The 21,352-nt window shown below is 37.8% G+C and overlaps 1 protein-coding gene and 1 pseudogene across 2 annotated transcripts in view; both read right to left on the bottom strand.

Annotated features, from left to right (window-relative positions):
* Positions 1 to 1,701: 1,701 nt before the first annotated feature.
* Eif4e (eukaryotic translation initiation factor 4E) overlaps positions 1,702 to 21,352 on the bottom strand; it is a 39,148-nt gene continuing 19,497 nt past the window's right edge. Inside the window, exons 1-7 of one of the 2 annotated variants that reach the window (XM_028862028.2) lie at positions 19,074 to 19,199; positions 17,276 to 17,382; positions 11,653 to 11,748; positions 9,081 to 9,144; positions 8,438 to 8,551; positions 6,851 to 6,990; positions 1,702 to 3,228 (exon numbers count right to left, since the gene is read on the bottom strand). In XM_028862028.2, the coding sequence (XP_028717861.1) occupies positions 3,114 to 3,228; positions 6,851 to 6,990; positions 8,438 to 8,551; positions 9,081 to 9,144; positions 11,653 to 11,748; positions 17,276 to 17,382; positions 19,074 to 19,184 (747 nt within the window). In that variant the 5' untranslated portion in view covers positions 19,185 to 19,199 and the 3' untranslated portion in view covers positions 1,702 to 3,113. Of the gene's footprint in view, positions 3,229 to 6,850; positions 6,991 to 8,437; positions 8,552 to 9,080; positions 9,145 to 11,652; positions 11,749 to 17,275; positions 17,383 to 19,073; positions 19,200 to 21,352 lie in introns of those variants that run through there. The other variant, XM_028862029.2, reaches the window with a different exon arrangement.
* Positions 8,251 to 8,347, bottom strand: LOC114687381 (annotated as a pseudogene).

Below are 21,352 nucleotides of genomic sequence, written 5' to 3'. Positions count from 1 at the left end.
AACGTTTATATGCCTAGCTTATCAGCTGAATAAAACTGAGGTAACTTACTACAGCCTATTAGATCTTTTCCTCTTCTGAGTATGTGATTAAAGGCTCCTAGAAGCAAATCCTAGGACTCAAATTCACTTTACAACAAAAATTTTAATATTAAACGTTTCTTCCTTTGTAAAATGGAGAAGTGATACCTACATATACTATGTAGCCAATGCACACGTGAGGTGACTAGAACACTGTCTAATGATTAGTACTGTGTTGTCGTTATTTAATTCCTGCAGAGTGCACACTAACTCCTGTAGAATGAATTTATCCATTACAATGTTGTGGGATAATCTTTTAGTACACTGTAAAGATGTGTCTCTGCCTAAGGCAGCTTCTAACTGGCTTAATAAAGAGCTGAATGGACAAGAGCTAAGCAGGAGAGAGTATGTGGGACTTCTAGAGAGGGAGGAACTTGAGGTTAGAATCTAGGCATGCAGGAGACGCCAGCAAGACACAGAGGGAGTCAGACACACAAAATGGAGGGGGTAAAATACCACATGAAGAACATAACTAATAGAAACAAGTTAATTTAAGTTATAAGAGCTAGTTGGGAACAGGCCTAAACTAAAGGCCAAGGTACCATAATTAATAAGAAGTCTCCATATCATTACTGGGGAGCTGGCAGTCCCAAAGAAAATCTGACAAGGAAGACTGACTACATTACAATTATTCATCCATTAGAAATCATTTCAATTTTCTATTACAAAAATACATTCTATTGAAAGTTTTTAAATTTGAAACTATATTTTATGATTCTTTCTCCACTTCTTAAAGCTGATACTTTTTACAATTGAACTATACTCAGCCAGGTGGTGATAGTGCATGGCTTTAATCCCAGCACTTTGGGGGCAAAGGCTGGCAGATCTCAGTGAGCTGGAGACCAGCCTAGTCTACAAAGAGTTTAAAGACAGCCAGGACTGTTACACAGAGAAACCCCAACTCGAAAAGCCAAAAAAGAAAAAGTTAAAAAAAAAAAAATCCAATTGATTACTCTAGAATTAAAGGAATATAAGCATTCTCTAATAAATACAACTATACAACTATTAAAATCCTATTTGTTGGTACAAAGTCTCATCATCAGCACTTTCATGACTATACATTATATCCATAGTTTCAGGTATCCAACCTGGGCCTCACACTCAGGAGATGGCTATGAATGCAGCCTAACCCAGACCACATCATGTCAAAAGATGGAACATCTCTGAATCATCTACACTTACATAGTAGACATTAGGTACAGAATGCTGAGATTATAAACATCGCTATTTCTAGAACACTGAATAGGGATTGTTTGTGACACCGAGAGCAGTCAGTTGGCAATCTGTGGGACATCTTAAAAGTCTGTAATAAAAGCAATGCTACTGATTCCATATTTATTTGAGAGGATCTTTATCAAGTTTATCAGTGTGAAAGGATGAATTCATACTAATTACCACTTAAAGACAACATTTTCCTCTCAACTAGTGATTTCCATTCTGCTACTACCACAGTTCAGCTTACTCCTTGGTCTACAACAGTCAACCTCATTTCATAGGATCTCAACTATACAGTTGTGTACTACAGACAAAATATCTTCATTTGCTTTAAAATGATACAAGAAAAGAATAGATCAAGGTTTCAAGTTTATGGAAAACCATACTGCAACAATTGACCAATATAAGTAGTTCTTAATACTTGTTTATTCTGTTTTATTCAGATAATAACACTAAGAATCCTAACACATGTTCCCCTATACTCTTATGCTAGTTTTCTGGCCTTTAAGTAAAAACATCTCAAAGTCAACAATTAGTTTTATAGCCACTGTTCCTATCAAATGGTGATACACCAAAATCCCAATTCTCATGAATTTTAACATATTCAAAGTACATTATTTAACCTAAGACTGAAAAACTGTGCCTTAACTTTATTAAAAAAGATAGCCACATCAGTTTAATTACATATGTGATACTACCTATTCAATTTATTAAAAACTGTAATAAACATAATAGTAAACTAGTGCTCCAAACTTAGGCTGTGCATAGGGAAGACACTCTAAGGAGACACAAGAGACTGCCTTGCAATACAAGTACAGATTCTTTCTACAGAGATGGAGAAATAAAAGGACCAATCTAGTTGTCTAAAAGACAATTCACTGTACACATTTTATTTACAGTTTTGTACACTGTCTTAATATGAATGGGACCGCTTTTCTACTTGAGCCATTTGTAACCAAAGCAAAATAACCTAAGTAATACAAAGTGTTAAAGTACAGCATAAAGATACAAAAGCAGACATACTAATTCTAGTCAGGAATGTAATTATGGTGTTACATTTTTATAGTCCACAATTATGTTTAGGGATCACACAGACATAGATCACTGATTTGAATGAAATGCATAAATTTGTAGCAAAGCTTTGTAGTTACAAAAAAACAAAAAATTACCAAAGAATGCACAAATTTAATGTTTATTCCACCTTTCTGTCATATTCCTGGATCCTTCACCAATGTTACATGAGGAAAAAAAACAAAAGCAAAACAAATGAAAAACTGAAATCAGAATCACTAATGTTATCAAGGAGGGAAGCAAATAAATTAAACTCTAGCAGCCATCAGCAAGAGGACAGCAAGGAGAATGCTGGGAAAGGAAACGAGGTTGCTAGAAAACTGTACTCAGACTCTCACCAGCAAAACACGCTCCTGCACGGAGTGGAACAGAAACAGATCTTTTCCTGCTAAGGTAACAGAAATGCAAGTTCTTTTTCGAATACTGTGGAAAGGCAAATGTGTGTATCATGGTAATTCTAACCAGCTGGTACGGTGTGGGCCAGGAACACATCTGCGGGTTCTGGGGTGACGTATACTGTAATTCTTTGATTGGGATAGTGGACACATTAGCAAAAACTGGGGGCGGGGGAGGGGGAGAAATGAACACAGAGGTACAAGACAAAGGCGAATGAGACTTCTCTTATATCTTAGCAACATTTAGATGGAATCAAACTTCAGTGCAGTCCACTCTGCTTGGATGAGGCTTTGGTTCAGCTCCCAATCTCGATTGCGTGACGCAGTCTCCTGTGAGAACACTCAGGTGTCTTCTTAAACAACAAACCTATTTTTAGTGGTGGAGCCGCTCTTGGTAGCTGTGTCTGCGTGGGACTGGTAACCAATCACTATCTTTGGAGGAAGTCCTAACCTTTCCTTGTATACCCTCCTAGAAGACAAAGAAAACAAGGACCATTAATTCTTCTTTAAAAGAGTTTTAAAAAGTATTGGATAAATTCATATATTAGTCTTTACATAAAAAATGCTCACAGGAAGCAAAACAAAATATACATTCATTTTCTTTCAGCATAACTAGCAAAATTAAAAATTAGTATTTACTTTCACAACCATACTTAAATCACTTTACAAATATTTGCAATCCCACCAAGTCTGTGTAAGGTACTATGATTATTATTACTAAATCAGTAGTGAACAAAGTAGGATCAGTCTACTGCTGCTGGAGGGCTTCTCTCCAGGTTCCACCAAACCCCGCAGTCCCACAATCCACGTATAAAATAATCACTCAGACACTTATATTACTTATAAACTGTATGGCCGTGGCAGGCTTCTTGCTAACTGTTTTTTTATCTTAAATTAACCCATTTCTATAAATCTATACCTTGCCACGTGGCTGGTGGCTTATTGGAGTCTTTACATGCTGCTTGTCCTGGCGGTGGCTGCAGTGTCTCTCCCTCCTTCTTCCTGTTTACGCAATTCTCCTCTTTGTCCTGCCTATACTTCCTGTCTGGTCACTGGCCATCAGTGTTTTATTTATATAGAGTGATATCCACAGCACTTCCCCTTTTCTTCTTTTTTTAAAAAGGAAGGTTTTAACTTTAACATGGTAAATTACATATAACAAAACAATTATCGAGCAAGAATTACAGTTAAGCCGACGCATATTAAAGCAGAGCACGATCTCTGTGATTCGACACCTCTACCAAGTGACTCAGAAAGCGCAAACACACAGAGAACTGTTCGAAACAGTTAAAATATTAAAGAAGATGTCCTATCTATCTTATATTTGTGAGTTTAAGGTTTTATATCTAACTTATCTTTTATCATAATCGAGGAAATTATAACTATCTAGTCTTTAACCACATCAAAGACCTGAGAAATGGTAGATGAATGCAAATAACTTTTGGGACTCTTGCAAAAGTAGACCAAGACAGCTGTATTCTAATTGTACTGAAATGTGATTTTGATTGTATGTTAATAATAAAGTTGCTCGGGGGTCAGAGCTATTAGAGCCATAGACAGAGTGTGGCGGTGGTGGTGCACGCCTTTAACCCCATAGATCTCTGTGTGTTCAAGGATACAGCCAGCATTGGAGACATATGCCTTTAAGACCTGGGGGGCTGTACATACAGACAGTGACGAGGCAGTCACGTGTTTGGTTTTACAACCAATGAGAAGGCAGAATGACTATGAAACGACTTACACACAGGGAAATATCTCTCTTTCGGGAAGCTAGGACGACCGCAGGAGGAAGGGTGAGATTTTAGCTCTGAGCTCTGACCTCTCGGCTTTCTCTTTTACATTGGTTCTGTGTTTCTTATTTAATAAGATGGTTGGTTACATCTACAAATGGCGCCCAAGGTGGGGCAAGAGTTCCTACCTAAAACCTAAGAAAAGATTCTAAAATGGAGCTAAAAACAGCTTCCTAATTGTCTCTCTCAAATGAGCGGCAGCTGCCGGTTTGAGCTACTGGCGGGTGCCCAGCGTGCGAGCTCGGTCTACAGTATGGCGGGAATGAGGCCTCTGCAAGTGGCACATTAAGCTGCATGGTGGATTTAGCCTTTGCTAGTACAAAACAAAAAAAGAGGTTTCTGGGCTACACGCTGCTTGGATAAAAGCATAGATCCACGATGGCTCCTAGAGCTGGTGGAAAACGTACCACCGCCATGTTGGGAAGCTTAAGTGGGTAGAGCCAGCAGCCACAGCACCGTTTCAGGCTTAAAAGGCTGCAGTTTAAAGCAATAGGCTCAAGGTAATATAAAAAATAAGCCACATAAAGATGGCTACACCACACAGAGAATCTGGATTATGTTCTCTTTGATATTCATAACTGAAGAAAAACATTTGATTGCAAAAGCTGTTGAGTTATGCCAAAATGTATATTTTAAAGGTACCTTGACTTCAAAATTTGGATTTAAGGATATGTTGCTTTGGAAAAGAGGTTCTGCTTTTGTTTCTACAGAAAGCCAGAGGCTATGGATTTGTTCCAGATTAAGATACATCAGGTTTGACCAGCCAAGACCACCTGAAAGGTCTCTGATGACACAATGGCCCAGATGATCCAACATCCAGAATCATTTCAAGGCAACTGGCTCAGATGATACAGCTTCATGGACTACTCCATGATCCTAAAATTTTCTTTGTGTCCCCATAAGATACAGCGCCCCCCTCCAGCAGGAGTAGTAAGAGAAGCTATGCCCAAATTCCCAAATATACCAAGCTGGCTTTGGAGATGTGTAAAAGTTAAAACCTTCTTTTTAAAAAAAAGAAAAGGGGAAGTGCTGTGGGATGGTCTGTATGTCAAATTGCTCTGATTGGTCAATAAATAAAACACTGATTGGCCAGTGGCCAGGCAGGAAGTAGGTGGGACAAGGAGAGAGGAGAATTCTGGGAAGCAGAAGGCTGAGGCAGAGAAAACACTGCCAGTCGCCGCTATGACTAACAACATGTGAAGACACCGGTAAGCCACAAGCCATGTGGCAAGGTATAGATTTATGGAAATGGATTAATTTAAGATATACGAACAGTTAGCAAGAAGCCTGCCACGGCCATACAGTTTGTAAGCAATATAAGTCTCTGTGTTTACTTGGTTGGGTCTGAGCGGCTGTGGGACTGGCAGGTGACAAAGATTTGTCCTGACTGTGGGCAAGGCAGGAAAACTCTAGCTACAGTCTATGAGCTCACAGCACTGGTAGTTTACAAATCTACAGCCATAAATACCTATGATGAAATAATCACACATATACTTCACTTATTTAAAAATAAATAATATAGACACATTTCCTTTCATTCCTCATCTAAAAGGTTAAAACTAAGGTGGGTGTAGTGTCATAAGCCTGGAATCCTAGCATCTATAAGAGTAAGAGAGAGAGAGAGAAATTCTTACATATGAATTCTATTCTGCCTATGTACAAATAACTTCACAACCCAATTTTCAAATTCACTGTGATTACTTTAAGAACAAAATGGTGTATGTACTAAATAGCATTAAATACATGAGTATGAGCAATATAAATCAGAGGATCTAATCTGCAGTATTAAGAGAAATTAAAAAAAGAAATTCCTTGAAAAACTGAGGCTAGGAGTTGGGAATTTAGCTCAGTGGTAGAGCCTAGCAAGTGCAAGGTTGTGGATTCGGTCCTTAGCTCGAGGGGGGGGGGGGAGGGGGGGAGAGGGGAGGGAGGGAGGGAGGGAGGGAGGGAGGGAGAGAGAGAGAGAGAGAGAGAGAGAGAGAGAGAGAGAGAGAGAGAAACTGAGGTTAAATGTTTTAGATTCCAAAACCTCTAAAACAGACACATAATAAAACACCTATAAGAAACTCATTAATTTCTGTTTTTTCAAGAAATTCAATGTTCCTATAAGTGAATATTGATACTAAAAGATGAGAAATGACAAGTCAACAATGAATCTCTTTCTTATAAATCCCACTTAGAATCAAACTTGATTCTTCTTTTTACATGCAACCAAAGAGAATTGTAGCAAAACTGATATGGGGGGGGTAGGGGGCACAAACTTAGCACCGTCAAAGAAGTAGGTAGGCAGAGCAAACGCACCCTATGTGTGTGACTGCGTCTCTGTTTTCACATTCAGTAGTCCATATTGCTATCTTATCACCTTTAGCTCTAACATTAACAACAGCTCCACATACATCATCGCTGTAGTCATCAAAAGATTCTCCAATAAGGCACAGCAGCTAAAGAAAAAAAAAAAAGTCCAAATTACATTAAACATATCATCAACATCGTACAAGAAAGCAAAGGTCTCTTTTCTAGATGTACAGTTACAAAATTATTTTAAATCACGAGTTGACTACTTAAACTGGTCAGGCAGAGGCAGCATTGCCAAGTCTGAAGTCATCTTGATCTAGAGACAAAAACCAAAGATGATAGAAAATAATAAGAACTGATTCTTTGCTGTTTTGTTGGGGATGAAGACAGGACACGCATGCCACGGCAAAGCAATGGAAGGAAGAGGACAAACTGCAGTAATTAAGGTTTCCTCCTTCCACCATGTAAGTCCTGGGAACTCAAGCTGTTAGACTTCGCAGCAAGACTCTGACCTGTGGAGCCACAGACCAACTTAACAACTGACTTTTGGGGTTGGGGATTTAGCTCAGTGGTAGAGAGCTTGCCTAGCAAGCATAAGGCCCTGGGTTCAGTCCTCAGCTCCAGAAAAAGAAAAAAAACTGACTTGTAAAATGTTTGAATTTTACTCATTTATATCGTTTTTTTGCCTTGGCTTAAAAAAAAAACTTCAAATGTTTTAACTTTTTCAGGCACACACAAAGTGATCTCATTAATATCTATCTATCTGATCAGCTGCCTACTTTGTTAGTACAGCTGATTGTAGAAGATGGAGTTAATGTCAATCACTTTTCAACTGACTTGTAGAATAATAAAAATCATTCACAGGACTCACATGTATATGATATTCACATGATAGAATAAAAGTATTTGCCAAACAGCACAATGCTTCTGGAACTACAGCATTCAAAGGCTGGGGACAGTAGGACAGCTATGTAGTAAAACACTGCCTTTAGAGAGCAAGGGTTGGTGATTATGATTCAGCAGGAAAGGTCACACCTAGGCACACCTCAGAACTTCCCTTCATTTTCCTCGATGTACTTTTATGTTATAGGTATTTTTGTATTAGTCTAAAAGGTAGTGGGTTTCGCCATGGCATCTTCACACTGTGTCATCACACTGTTCTCATTTCCACTCTCCACCCTCTCCCCAATTAGTCCATCCTTGTACTTTACATCTATTCACTATCCTATTTCCCACCTCATTAGGTCTGCTTAGTAGTTTCATGACCTCCAAACACACATTATTAAAACAAACACACACATATGTATTTTAAACCTAAGTTCCACATATGAGAGAAAACATACCATATTTTTCTTTCCAACTCTGGCTTATTTTGCTTAACACAATACTTTCCAGTTGCATCCCAAAAAACCATAAAATGCTTCTGGAATCTGCATGTCATCCTTTCACAAGGACCATACTAATTTCTATTTTGTTTTGATTTTAGCACATACAATGCCATGTGAACACCACAAGAACTTTTCTAGAACAGGTAGCCTGAGCAAGCCAAAGAAAAGAACATCCCAAAGCTAGTCTATAATTTGAAAGCCTTACTGTCTCTAGCCAAAAGCGATCGAGGTCACTTCGTCTCTGCTGTTTGTTCAATGTAATTAGCCATCGTCCTCCCCGCTTGTTTTTCTCATCTTCCCACATCGGCTCAATACCATCCTACAAAGTAAAAGCACAGTTAGAATCCTCAAGCAACAGCATTGACAACTTTCCTTTATTCCCTACACCCCTGCCATTGGTACAGCCATTCAAAGTTCACAGGAATTACGTGCCAGAGGCATGCGACTATGGAAGAGAACCACTGAATCACTAACTACCAAATCTCCAGGTTCCACTTCATCTGAATCTTAAAATTCCTCAGAAGCAGACACCTTTTAGAAACATTAAAAATTATTTCATATGAGCCAATGAATGTCCTATCCTAGCACATAGTTCTGTTTATAAATATCTCATGGGTTTAAAAGTAGCTGACGATGTCAGTCTGCTCAAGTATATCCAGGAAGGGCCACACAGGACTAGCAAGGTTCAAAGTCAATCCCAGGATGTGCCCATGTATAGTAACTAAGTCACACCAGAATACTGTACTCAAGCCTGGTAAAGCCAACTGCCTGAATTTATGGCCAGTTTTTACAAATACCTGAATGGTCTGGTCCTGTAATAAATATAAACAATTGTTGATTAGGCATACCTTAAAAAGTGAGTAGTCACAGCCAGGCATTAAATTACTAGACAACTGGATATGGTTGTATAGACTAGGTAAAAGAAAATAATAATTAAAAACATAATATGTAATGCAGGATTTGGGTGCTTACATAGATACACACACACACACACACACACACACACACACACACACACACACACACTTGGAAAACTTGAAAAAACATAGAAGTTCATGTATATTTGTTTTTCTTTTTTACTCTAATTTCTGAAATGGACAAAACAGGTCTAAATAATGATTACATTCAAAGAAATTTATAATGTAAGTTACTACAAAGAACTATCTCAAATGACTTTATTTTAACAAAAATATTTCAATACATTTGTTATTTCATACATCTGCATTTAAGAAAATGAAAATAAACCACCAGACTGCATGGTTCAATCAACATTATCACCCCAGCAAGTGCCCAACTGTATGTAAACACAACAGTGGTTCTCCAACTCCAAAAATGGCTCCAGACCAGTCAGGACCTGGATGTTGAGGGAACTCAGACACATACCAGGCTCACAGCCATATAATAACAATCGGACCTATATTTCTGAGCTATTTCCCAAATACTTAAGCCATGGAACAGTATTTGAGATGTTTGATATTCAGTGCCTGAAGACCGTATCACTTATCTCTTGTAGAGTAAAAACGATTTAAACATTGGTAACAGTATTTGCCTATCTCCAACATCGGACTGCAGAGATTATCTTGGCTACACGTCTGCAAACCTCCAATGGCATTATACGAGGCATCTTCTCCTGTTCTGACTTTAACTTTGTCTAGGAATATTTCAGATAATTTTAAGAAAGAATTCTTTCTTATCACATTATACAGTATAATCTGGCTTGAATAAGATATTATTATGAACAAGGTATCTAATGGTTCACTATTCCCAAACCACAACCCCAAGAGTCTTAAGATTACATACACTAGATTAAAGCAAATGGACTAAAGTATTGTTCATATAAAATCTGCTAGAAAGGAACAAGAAATAAAGAAGTAGCCTAATATAAACAGAAAGGAAAGGATTCATTCCAATCTCTCAGTTACAGTATGCAATGATTTCGCTTACACTAACTAGAGGACAAGTCAGAAACACAATTACATAAACTTGTAAAAGCCGAACACTCCACACTGAGTGCAAATGTGACTGAAGGTGGGGTTCAAGACCCTTCTTTTCCTTAGCAGGAAACTAGAGCTTCTTTCTGTGTGTGCAAAGGCTTCATAGTTACTCAAGAGTCTTGAAGTAAACACAATTAGAGTATAAAAACCACTTGATGATTTCAATAACTCCAATTAACTAGACAACTACCTCTATTAATTAGCAAAACATGAATATACTTGTATCATAAAAAAGAAAATACCAGAAAAAAGTGAATTCAACAGGTTTTTTTATTCTATACTTTGCCTTTTTCAATGATGCAATGTATATCAAATGTCTATTATAGGCCAAGCATTAGAAATACACTAAATATTGACTGTGCCCTTGAAAAAAAAAAACACAGCTATGAATTATATGACTACAATCCATTCTTTTGTATGAGCAAACAGACTTAGGAACTTACATAAAAATGTTAAGAATCACTAAATTCAGCATGTATATAAACCTAACATAAATATACAGACTAGGTAACTTCGAGGTAACTCAAGGCTCTCTAAAATTTTGCCTTTTGTATTCTCAAATACTATTTCCCTATATATTCTCCAAGGAAATCAAGACTAACTTTGGAGGAGCTGGGATGCAGCTCAATGGTACAGCACTTGCCTATCATATTTAAGGTTCTGAATTTGATCCTCAGAAAACAACTTCAAAGCTTCTAAGGCATGGGTGGAGTATGTCTGCTATGCCTTGGGAGCTAAAGGCAAGTTTTACAATGCTAGGACATCTTCAACAACTCAGCTACATCCTGTCTCAAACAAACACACACTTTTCAAAAAAGACTTGGGATTCATATTCCATTTTTAAATCTTATAAAAGTTTATGATTTCAAGTCAACTTTTTCCTAAACTGAAAACTAAACTTAAATTCAATTATCTTTCTTTTACAAATTACAATCAAATTGATGAACTAGTATCATAGACATCATCATTCTTGACATGTCTCTGAATTTTAATCACTTTACCTTTTGACACCTGAGCAGAATAATTCCAGATATTGTACTGAAAACTGTTTGCAGAGATAAGGCTCTCTAGTACCCAGTTATGACACAAATATATCTAGGTGACTGCACAGTGGAACAAATTCCAAAAATGTCAAAAATCCCAAGGCAATAAAAGAGGATTCTCAGAGGAAGATGAGGAATAGAGATTACACAAACTTCAAGAGCTAACCATAATGAACCTGTTTCTTTTTTGTTGTTTGTGGGGGTGCTGGACATCAAACATAGGGGCTTTGTATTTACCAAAAAATGTATAATAAAGCATAATCACCAATTCAAACATTTGTGAGGAGACAAGTGAACTTCATCTTTCATTTTGTGAATGATGTAAGATGAAAAAAATTATACAACTTAAAAAAGTATAAATATCTTAAAATAAAATTACTTACGCCCAAAAGTCTTCAACAGTATCAAACTTAGAGATCAATCGAAGGTTTGCCTGCCAAGTTTTGCTTTTATCATTTTTAAAAAACCAGAGTGCCCACCTAAAAATAAAAAGGTAGCATATAAAAAAAGTTGTTTACTCATATTCACAGCAATTTACCAGTCAAAAGGTAAAAGTGTCCACCAGTAAGAAAATGATGGGAAAATGTAGTACTGACATAGAATGAAAAACTCATCAGCCTTAAAGAGGAAATTCTGACACTCAGTACAACAAGAAGTCCAAGGACATGGGATTGTGTGAAATAATACCACCCTCAACACACACACACACACACACACACCACCCTCTAAGGCCCCACTTACATGAGGTATCTAAGGTAGTCAGATTCGGAGAACAAAAGTCGTGCCAAGGATTGGACAGAATGGTGCTGGCAACTTCTTTAAGTAACTAGTTTTAGTTTACAAGACAAAAAGGGACTGAGAAAATAGCACATCAGCAAATGCGCTTACAGTGGGAGCCTGGTGACTGAGTTTGGACAACTGGAACCCAGGTAAAAGCCAGTTTTGGTTTGTCCTGTGACCTCATATTTGTGCTGTGACACATGAAAATCTTTACATATAGAGACATACATACACAAAAATAAATAATTTCATACAATACAATGGGGAGGGTGAGGGAGTTCTAAGACAGGGTTTCTCTGTGTAGCCCTAGCTGTTCTGAAATTCTCTTTGTAGACCAGGCTGGCCTTAAACTCAAGGGACCACTGCCTTTCTCCATACTAAGACAAAAGGCATGATCCACCATGCCTGGCTCTAAAATACATTTTTTAAAGATGAAAATAGGTGAACGCAAACCCATTACTAAGCTGTAGGTTTTAAAAGGTTAAGAGGGCTTGACAGGTAGCTCAGTGGCTGAAAGCTCTGTCTATTCTTGCAGAGGACCCAGAGAAATTATTGAAAACAAAGTGATAAAATCATAAAGACATTAGCATATACTTATTTTTAAACTAACTACATGATAATGTTTTACTAAGACTGACAGGAAATCCAGAAGCCATGAGGAAGTCGGGCAGTGGTGGCACAGGTTTAATTCCCAGCACCCACATGGACTCCATACACACTGTACACACACAGTACACAATCATACATGCAGGCCAAACACCTACTCATACTCAAAAAAAAAAATCTAAAATTTTAAATAAATAAAATTAAAAAGGTAAGATAAATTGTTATTTGTACTTCATTACATGTATTTAGAAGAATATAAAATGGCAGTTTCTATTACAAAAGCAAACAATAGTTTTCATATAAAAAGTATGCATTTTAACTGGGGAAATAGTGCTTTACTAGTAAATGTCAAGGCCTAGGTTTGATCCTCAGCCCTACAATTAAAAGTAAATAGCACTGTGTATCAACTACATAACAGATTCTCTGCAAAACAGACAATTATAGTATACAAAATAAAATGATAGCAGTTAAGAAAGCACAATTATTTAAAGACAAGACAGAGTAGAGCTAAATGGGAAAAGGAGGCGCAAAGAAGGGGGAAAACATTAAATGTGATGCTGTAGTCTAATACACTAAAAAATAAACAAGCTGTTATATAGCTGAGATCTACAGATATACTTTGAAACAATGTGTAACGATTTCTACATAGCTGTGTACACTTCTGGCTAAAAGTTTTATTCCTAATATACAGTTTATAGAAGCCTTACACACACACACACACACACACACACACACACACACACACACACACACACATTTCTAATGGTAATATATTCTTACACTCTGAAATATAATACAGTCATCTCTCGGTACCCGTAGGTTTCACATCTTCAGATTCAAGTAACCTCAGAAAATATTTGGAAGAAAGCCCTTACACCCATTCTGAACAGGATTCTTTCCTGTACGATACAACTGAAAAACCATTCAGAGTGTCTACACTATGTGAGGTGGCATAATCTAGGGATCACTCTGAAATGCATATTTTCAAGTTAAGGGACTTGCAAAGCCTCAGAAGTTGTACAGACAAGCCTACAAAAAACTGACGATCTCAGTTGCATATGGTTGCTCAAACCTGAACTCAACTCCAAAACCTCAATGGGCTGCCGGAGAACCACCAAAAGCAATCCTAGGCTACCTAGTGAGTGCCAAACTATGGTGGGCTACAGTATAAGCACCTTTCTCACTAAATTCCGACCTGTTTACATGTCCTTTACGTATTCTACATATAAAACACATCTACTGTTTAACAGAATACTGTTTCGATACAAATGAGCCATATTTTCTTCCAATTTCACTTGAAAAACCGATAAACTACACTTATTTCTTGGAGAAAAAAGAATTAGCCTATTACTTAAAATTATTAATATTCAGGTTAAAAATTATAATTATGGAAAGCTTGCATCTGTTGCAGTAAGCTTGACAATTTCACAAAACAAAGGCATTTCTGTTAAGTTTAGAGGTGATATTTGATGCTTTAAATGAAATGTGTCCACAGTTTTAAGGTCTGCATAATTCACTGAACTATTCTCAGCAACCAATAAATCAAGCTACAAGAATCATACAAAAGTAAAAAACCTGTTCCAAATATAAGAAAAGCCAATGGATTCCAATGTCATGTCTTAGCATTACTGTAAGGATATAGTTAAGCGGGGACAGAGAAATCAAAAGCCAGGTGTGCACACCTTTAATCCCAGCAGTAGGGAGGCAGAGGTAAGTGATCTCTGTGAGTTTGAAGCCAGCATGGTCTACAGAGTTCCAGGACAGCCAGAGCTACACAAAACCCAGTCTGGAAAAACAACAACAGCAAACAAAGAGTTTAAAAGGAGGGGCTGGAGAGAAAGCTAAATGGTTAATAGCACTTGCAGAGGAAACATGTTTGGTTCCCAGCACCCCTATGGTAGTTCACAGCCAGTGTTTAACTCCAATTCCAAGGGATTTGACCCCTTCTGGCCTCCATGGGCACTGCATGCCCATGGTACATACACTTGAAGGCAACACACTCTCATACACATAAAACAATGAATAGATCATCAAACATTTGAGAAATTATTGAAAACAAAGTGATATAATCATAAAGACATTAGCATATACTTATTTTAAAATTACTACATGGTAATGTTTTACTAAGACTGACAAGAAATCCAGAAGCCAGAGGAAGCTGGGCAGTGGTGGCACACGCCTTTAATCCCAGCACTTGGGAGGCAGAGACAGGTGGATCTCTGTGAATTCAAGGCCAGCCTGATTACAGACTGAGTTCCAGGACAGGCTCCAAAACTACACAGAGAAACCCTGTTTTGAAAAACCAAAAAAGAAAAAAAAAAAGTACAGAAGCTACGAGGAAAATGATATTTGCCTACATAAATATTAAAATCCTTTAAAATCAAATCACATGTAATTCCAGAGAACCTAATAAAAGTAAACTGGAACTGCATTTTACTTATTTAATATCCCTACTATTTGAATGTCTAGAAATCCACTTGAAAGATAATCCAAAAGGGAAAAAAGGATCCAAGTAAAAACATAGAATGGATGGTAAAGAGTATGGAAATGTTCTGAAACTTCATAGAGAAGCACATACTTAGTAAGCATACCTCCCTTCCTACCTCAGACTGGCACCCGTCTGGTCAGAACAACTCATGCTCAGAGTTAGGTACATACAACAGCTCTGGTTCATACACACCACCTCTAACAAAGAAGAGGAAGGCAAACACACTACCAGAGAAAGCAAACATGCTTATTTTATACACACTGTCCCCCGCTCATCATTAAATCCTGTAATTGTTAAGGGTTTATAAGAACACAGAAACTACCCAACTTATGGTAAGTCAGTAATGATTCAAGTATCAAAAAGTACTTTATAGTATTTTCCCGAATGGCATACTTTACAAAACAAGATTAGACCTGAAAAACTGAAATCTCTAGAGATCTCACGAGGATTGAATAAATCTGTTTATACTTTTCCATGATCTCACATTTCTTTGGAGTATTGAAGGTGTGCTGGATTACCTCTCTCCATAAGGACAGCGAAACTAATAACTGTGTTCTGACGACTAAATGGTAGAGTTAGCTCTCTGTGTGTTGTGTGTGTGCAAGCACACACGCCGTATGCATGTGTGTTGCCGGCGTGTATGTCTGTGCAACATGTGAATATCTGGTGCCCAGGGACTCTTGAAGGTAGGATTGGATCCCCTGAAACTGGAGCTACTGATGGTTGTGAAATGCCACCTGAGTCCTGTGAAGTCAACCTAGGTCCTCTGCAAGAGCATCTTGAGCCTGTAACTACTGAGCTCCAACTCCTAGCATTAGTGTTCATAAAATACCAGGGAAAGGGCAAAAATGAACCTAAGGATTTAGGTGCTCTGCTGTCCCCTTGAATTTTATCAAATCATGTTGAATCCTTTTTTTTTTTTTTTTTTTTTTTTTTTGGTTTTTCGAGACAGGGTTTCTCTGTGTAGCTTTGCGCCTTTCCTGGAACTCACTTGGTAGCCCAGGCTGGCCTCGAACTCACAGAGATCCGCCTGGCTCTGCCTCCCGAGTGCTGGGATTAAAGGCGTGAGCCACCACCGCCCGGCTGTTGAATCCTTTTTTATTTATGGTGTTTTTACAAAACTGAGTGCCAAACCCAGTCATTTACACTTGCTAGACAAACGCTCTACTACTGAGCTACATCCATAGTCTTCAACTTGTTTTACCGTAAGACACCTTATTAAGGAAAGGCCATTTAGAGACAATGACAATCCTCACCATCATATAGAATTAATTATGTTCCTCACTGAGGGATACACTGAAATCAAAGGGGTCTCTCCTAGGAAAAAACTCTATGAGCTACATTTTAACTATCATTTTAGTATGTCAACAATATAATGAAGGACAAAATATAACAATAAATTACAAATAGGCCTGAAGGCTTTCAAAGTAAATTTAGTTTAAAAAAAAAATAAAAAAAAAATCTGCCTCAGGCAAACATACAGAAACCAGGAAGAAACCAGACCCTCAGAAGTCAGTTCCAGTTTACTTTTCTCCAGGTTCATTTACATTTCATGTACATTTTGAGTTTCCATGTTCTTCCCACCATCAGTTCTCAGTGAAGTAAAAATGCTTTTCATTACATAATCTGAAAAGGCAGTAACTAAACCAGACATCAACTGGCAGGTCTAGAGGAAGCTCGAGAAAACCTTCTAAGGACTACATCCATCTTCTTTCTACCTTCTTTGCTCCCCTCTCCTAGATTGTCGTACCACACCAACCTCCTCTAACCTTCACCTCCCCATCTCTCCCCTTCTCAATCTGCCTTCGTTGCCCATCCTTGCTCTCTGTATGTCCTATACACTTTTCAAATGCTCCAACTTCTCATTCCTTCACCTATACTTTACTAAAAACGCTCACTGATGTCAGTTTAATTGTCCAACACAACGGAGGCCGTGAAACCTTGACTAAGTCATGTTCCTGGTTCCTGTGGCCCTCCACTCTGTCCTGTCTTTATGACTATATCCTTCAGAGGCATTCCCTTCCCCTTAACAAAAATCCCTGTGGGCGGGTACCTGAGAATGTATATCTAAAACCAGTCATATCTAACTTTTCTGGGCATCACACCCTTATTACCTGTGTCAGAAAACTTACCTGTTTTGTAGAGGGTGTTTAATATAGTGCTCTGGGTTGGCAACCTCCTGATTAGACTCTGTTTTTTCCTCTTCCACAGGTGGGGGATTAGTAGTAGGGGTGGTTTCCTGTGGAAAATAATAGAAAGTAGGATTTTAAGGTTTTTAAACAAAACCACAACAGCAATATTATAAACAAGTTTGATACAATGAATTAGAGCACATAATTTCACAAAGTAGACAAGAGACCAACCTCTAGGACAATCAGACCACTCTAGCTCTTCATTAATACAAAAAAGGCTTCTCAAATTTAAGTGATTTTTATAAAAATCATTACCCTCCTATTTGCACATTTTTTAGATCATCAGAGATTATGGATAAAATTCAATGACCCAACTTTCTGAATATTAAAATATTACATAAAGGTTAATGACATAGGTCAGCGGTAAAGCATATGTCTAGCATGCGTGTGGCAGTGTGTTCAATTCCCAAGTCCACAAAGAAAAAGTAGAGAAGTACTCTGTTATGGAGGTAGACTGGGGAAAAATTTAAAGCTATATTTTGGCAAGTGTAACAACTATATTGATATAATGAAAAACAATTTAAAAAAGCAGTTTTTTTTAAGTGATCAAGCCAGCAATAGAGAGTCCTTCATAACTTCGTGTCAGACTCACTGCTTGAAAGAATAGCTGTTTGAATTTTCAACAGGCAATAATGAAAGAAGGTGGAACTGTATTCTTAGACTTAAGACTTTATTCTTCTTTCAGGCAAGGCATAATACTGTCACCCAAACTATGGAAAAGGAGCCTGGGAATAATTTCAAGTAGTCACCATTTTGCCCCTTGTTGTTCCTCAGCCTGCCATAAACTAGTCTTTACAGTTACAAAGAGCCAAAGTAAGGCGTTAGAAGCTAAAGTAAAAGCTAAACACCTGTGCATGCACACACACTCACTTTAACAATATTTGGTTATAAGATTTATTTTTTATATATGAGTAAGCTTTGCCTGCATGCATGTGTGTGCATCACAAGAATGCAATGCTTACTAGAGGCCAGAACAAGCTGTTGTTGGCAGCCACATGAATACTGGAACAGAACCTGGGTCCTCTGGAAGAGCAGCCAGTGAGTGCACTTAACTGCTCAGCCATCTCTCAGCTTCAATTCTTTTGGTCTTTTTTTTTTTTGGTAGGTTTTTAATTCTTTTTTAAAATTTTTGATTTTATATGCATTGGTGCTTTGCCTGCATGTAAGTCTGTGCAATGATAATGTATCCCCTGGAAACTGGAGTTACAAAGCTGTCATGTGGGTGCTGGGAATTGATCCTGGATCCTCTTGAACAGCCAGTGCTCTTAACTGCAGAGCCATCTCTCCAGGCCCTCAGCTTCAATTCTTAATATTTTTATTTAATGTATACATTCCTTAGCACTGGGCGTCAAACCTAAGGCCTTGTGTGAATGAGGCAACACCAAATTACACTCCCAGTCCAACTACCAGCTTTCAACTGACCCATGCAAATATATGTATATGCTAAAAGACCTCACATTAGAAGCAACAAATACTCAATTTAAAGGATACTTTTTTTAAAATCAGCCTCTAACATGTACGGAGACTTTATTCTCTGAGCCCAGACACATCACAAACATTTGAGTTCAGTACTTCTATAGTGAGAAGCCAGCTAGCTTTGAGAATGAAGATACAGAGGTATGAGCATACACACAAACACACGCACACACAATAAATACAAGACACCATTTAAAAGTAAAGAGGCTGGTCAGATAGTTTAGCAGGTTTGTCAACCTGAGTTCAGTCCCTGGGTACCCACATGGTAGCAGACAACTGGTTCCTGAAAGTTCTCCTCCTGACATCCATGTTTCCCCCCTACATATACACAAAGAAGTAAATATAAAAAATACATAGAGAAATCATTCAGCATCAACTACGCTTGATTTTGCCCATGGATTACTAATGGTCATTAGCACTTAACCAGAAATTATGAACTTAGTAACTGAATAAATTTAAACACTTATACAAAATAATCAAGACCCTAAAATCTACATGTAGTCAACTCCTTAAAAAACAAAATCATGCCAGGCTGCGGTGGCGCACACCTTTAATCCCAGCACTCAGGAGGCAGAGCCAGACGGATCTCTGTGATTTAGAGGCCAGCCTGGTCTACAGAGTGAGATCTAGGTAGGACAGGCACCAAAACTACACAGAGAAGTCCTCTCTCGAAAAAAAAGAAAACAAAACACAAAATCATTCTTATTTTCTCATTAGCCATTTTAAGTCTGAACAGATCATAATTACTGAGAGCGATTTGTCCTGATCATGGGCCAGGCAGGACCAGGAAAACTACAGCTATGAATGGCGCCCAACGGGTTGGCAAGAGTTTTCACCTAAAACCTGAGAAAAGATTCTAAAACAGAGCTAAAAACAGCTTCCTAGTTGTCTCGATAAATAGTTGTCTCTCTCAAGTTAGCAGCAGCCTGAGGGTTTGAGTCACTATGGCGGGTTCCTGGCGTGCGCGTTTGACTGGCAGTATGGCAGGAATGAGGCATCTACAAGCGGTACATTACACTGTGTGGTGAATTTCATCTTTGCTAGTACAAAAAAAAAAAAAAAAAGAGAGAGAGAGAGAGAGAGAGAGAGAGGTTTCTGGGCTACACGCTACTTTGACAGAAGCATAGAACCAGAGTTGGTGGCTCCCAGAGCTGGAGGTAAAGTACCACCACCATGTTGGGAAGCTCAAGTGGGCGGAGCCCACTGCTATTTTAGCCCTAGCAATGCTGCAGTTTAAAAAAATAGATTCACAATAAGACAGATTCAGATGGAACAAGACTTTAAATGATTTACAATGTGTGTAAAAATGTGCGTAGGCTTGAAAGAGAGAAAGAAATATATGCAGTTATATAAACAAATAGTTTTTAAAAATAAAGTTTTTAAAGAGACAGTAAAGGTAGTATAAAAATAAGGCATGTAAAGATAGATATTACATAGAGAATCTGGATTGTGTTGTCTTTGGGATTTTTAACTGGAGAAAGACATTTGATATAAAAGCTGTTGAGTTAAGCCAATATGTATATTTTAAAGGTACCTTGACTTCAAAATTTGGATGTAAGGACATGAATGATGCTTTGAAAAGGAGGCTCTGCTTTTGTTTCCACAGAAAGTGCGAGGCTATAGATTTGTTCCAGATTAAGATACATCAGGTTTGACCAGCCAAGACCCCCCTGAAAGGTCTCCGATGACACCATGGCCCAGATGATCCAACATCCAGAACGGTTTCAAGGCAACTGGCTCAGACAATACAGCCTCACGGGCTACCCCATAAGCCTAAAAATTGTGTCCCCATAAAATACAGTGCCCCCATCCAGCAGAAAGTAGAAAGAGAAGCTACACCCAAATTACCAAATATACCAAGCTGGCTTTGGAGATGGAATTGGCTTACTCCTTCTCTAAAACCAAGCATATTCCTAAAAGAAAAGATTAAGAGATTCTTGTATCCCAAATCAGAAGAGCCCTCTGGTGTGGGACAGAGAAAAACCAGTATTTTTATTTAAAACAGGTTAATTATAAATATAATATCTTTCTAAAAGAAGAAAGGGGGATATGATATAGATATATAGGATATAGATATGATAGGATCATATCTAGATAGATATAGATATGATAGGGTAGATTGTTGAACCTACTTTTAAAGAGCAACTTGTCTAAAAATGTATTACATTGCTATGGATTTTAGTCTATTGATATAAATTTGAAGTTAATTTTGTTATATTGTATACAGATTTTTATTCTCCTTTGAGGTAGATTGCAATGGATAAATAAGAAATACAGATTAATAATTAGTCTTCTATGATAGTCAAACTTATAGTCGTGTTGTTTTCTAGGTATACATAGATATAATTCAATTAGGTAGGTAATCTTCAAACACTTCAAAGACCTACAGAATATGCCATTTAAAATGTTTTAAAAATTTAAGACTTTCTGGACAGTGAGACATGTCTGCTCCAGGCAGCACTGATTTACTTCAGAAAGGAGGATGGGCATTTAAGACACTCCATATGGAGTTTATCTTCACCTTGGCAACAATAGCCATTT

This window comes from Peromyscus leucopus, chromosome 6 (genome assembly GCF_004664715.2).
Source record: "Peromyscus leucopus breed LL Stock chromosome 6, UCI_PerLeu_2.1, whole genome shotgun sequence".
NCBI classification, from domain to species: domain Eukaryota; kingdom Metazoa; phylum Chordata; class Mammalia; order Rodentia; family Cricetidae; genus Peromyscus; species Peromyscus leucopus.
Note: the sequence above shows the minus strand (reverse complement) of the source record. Positions and strands in the feature narration are given on the sequence as shown.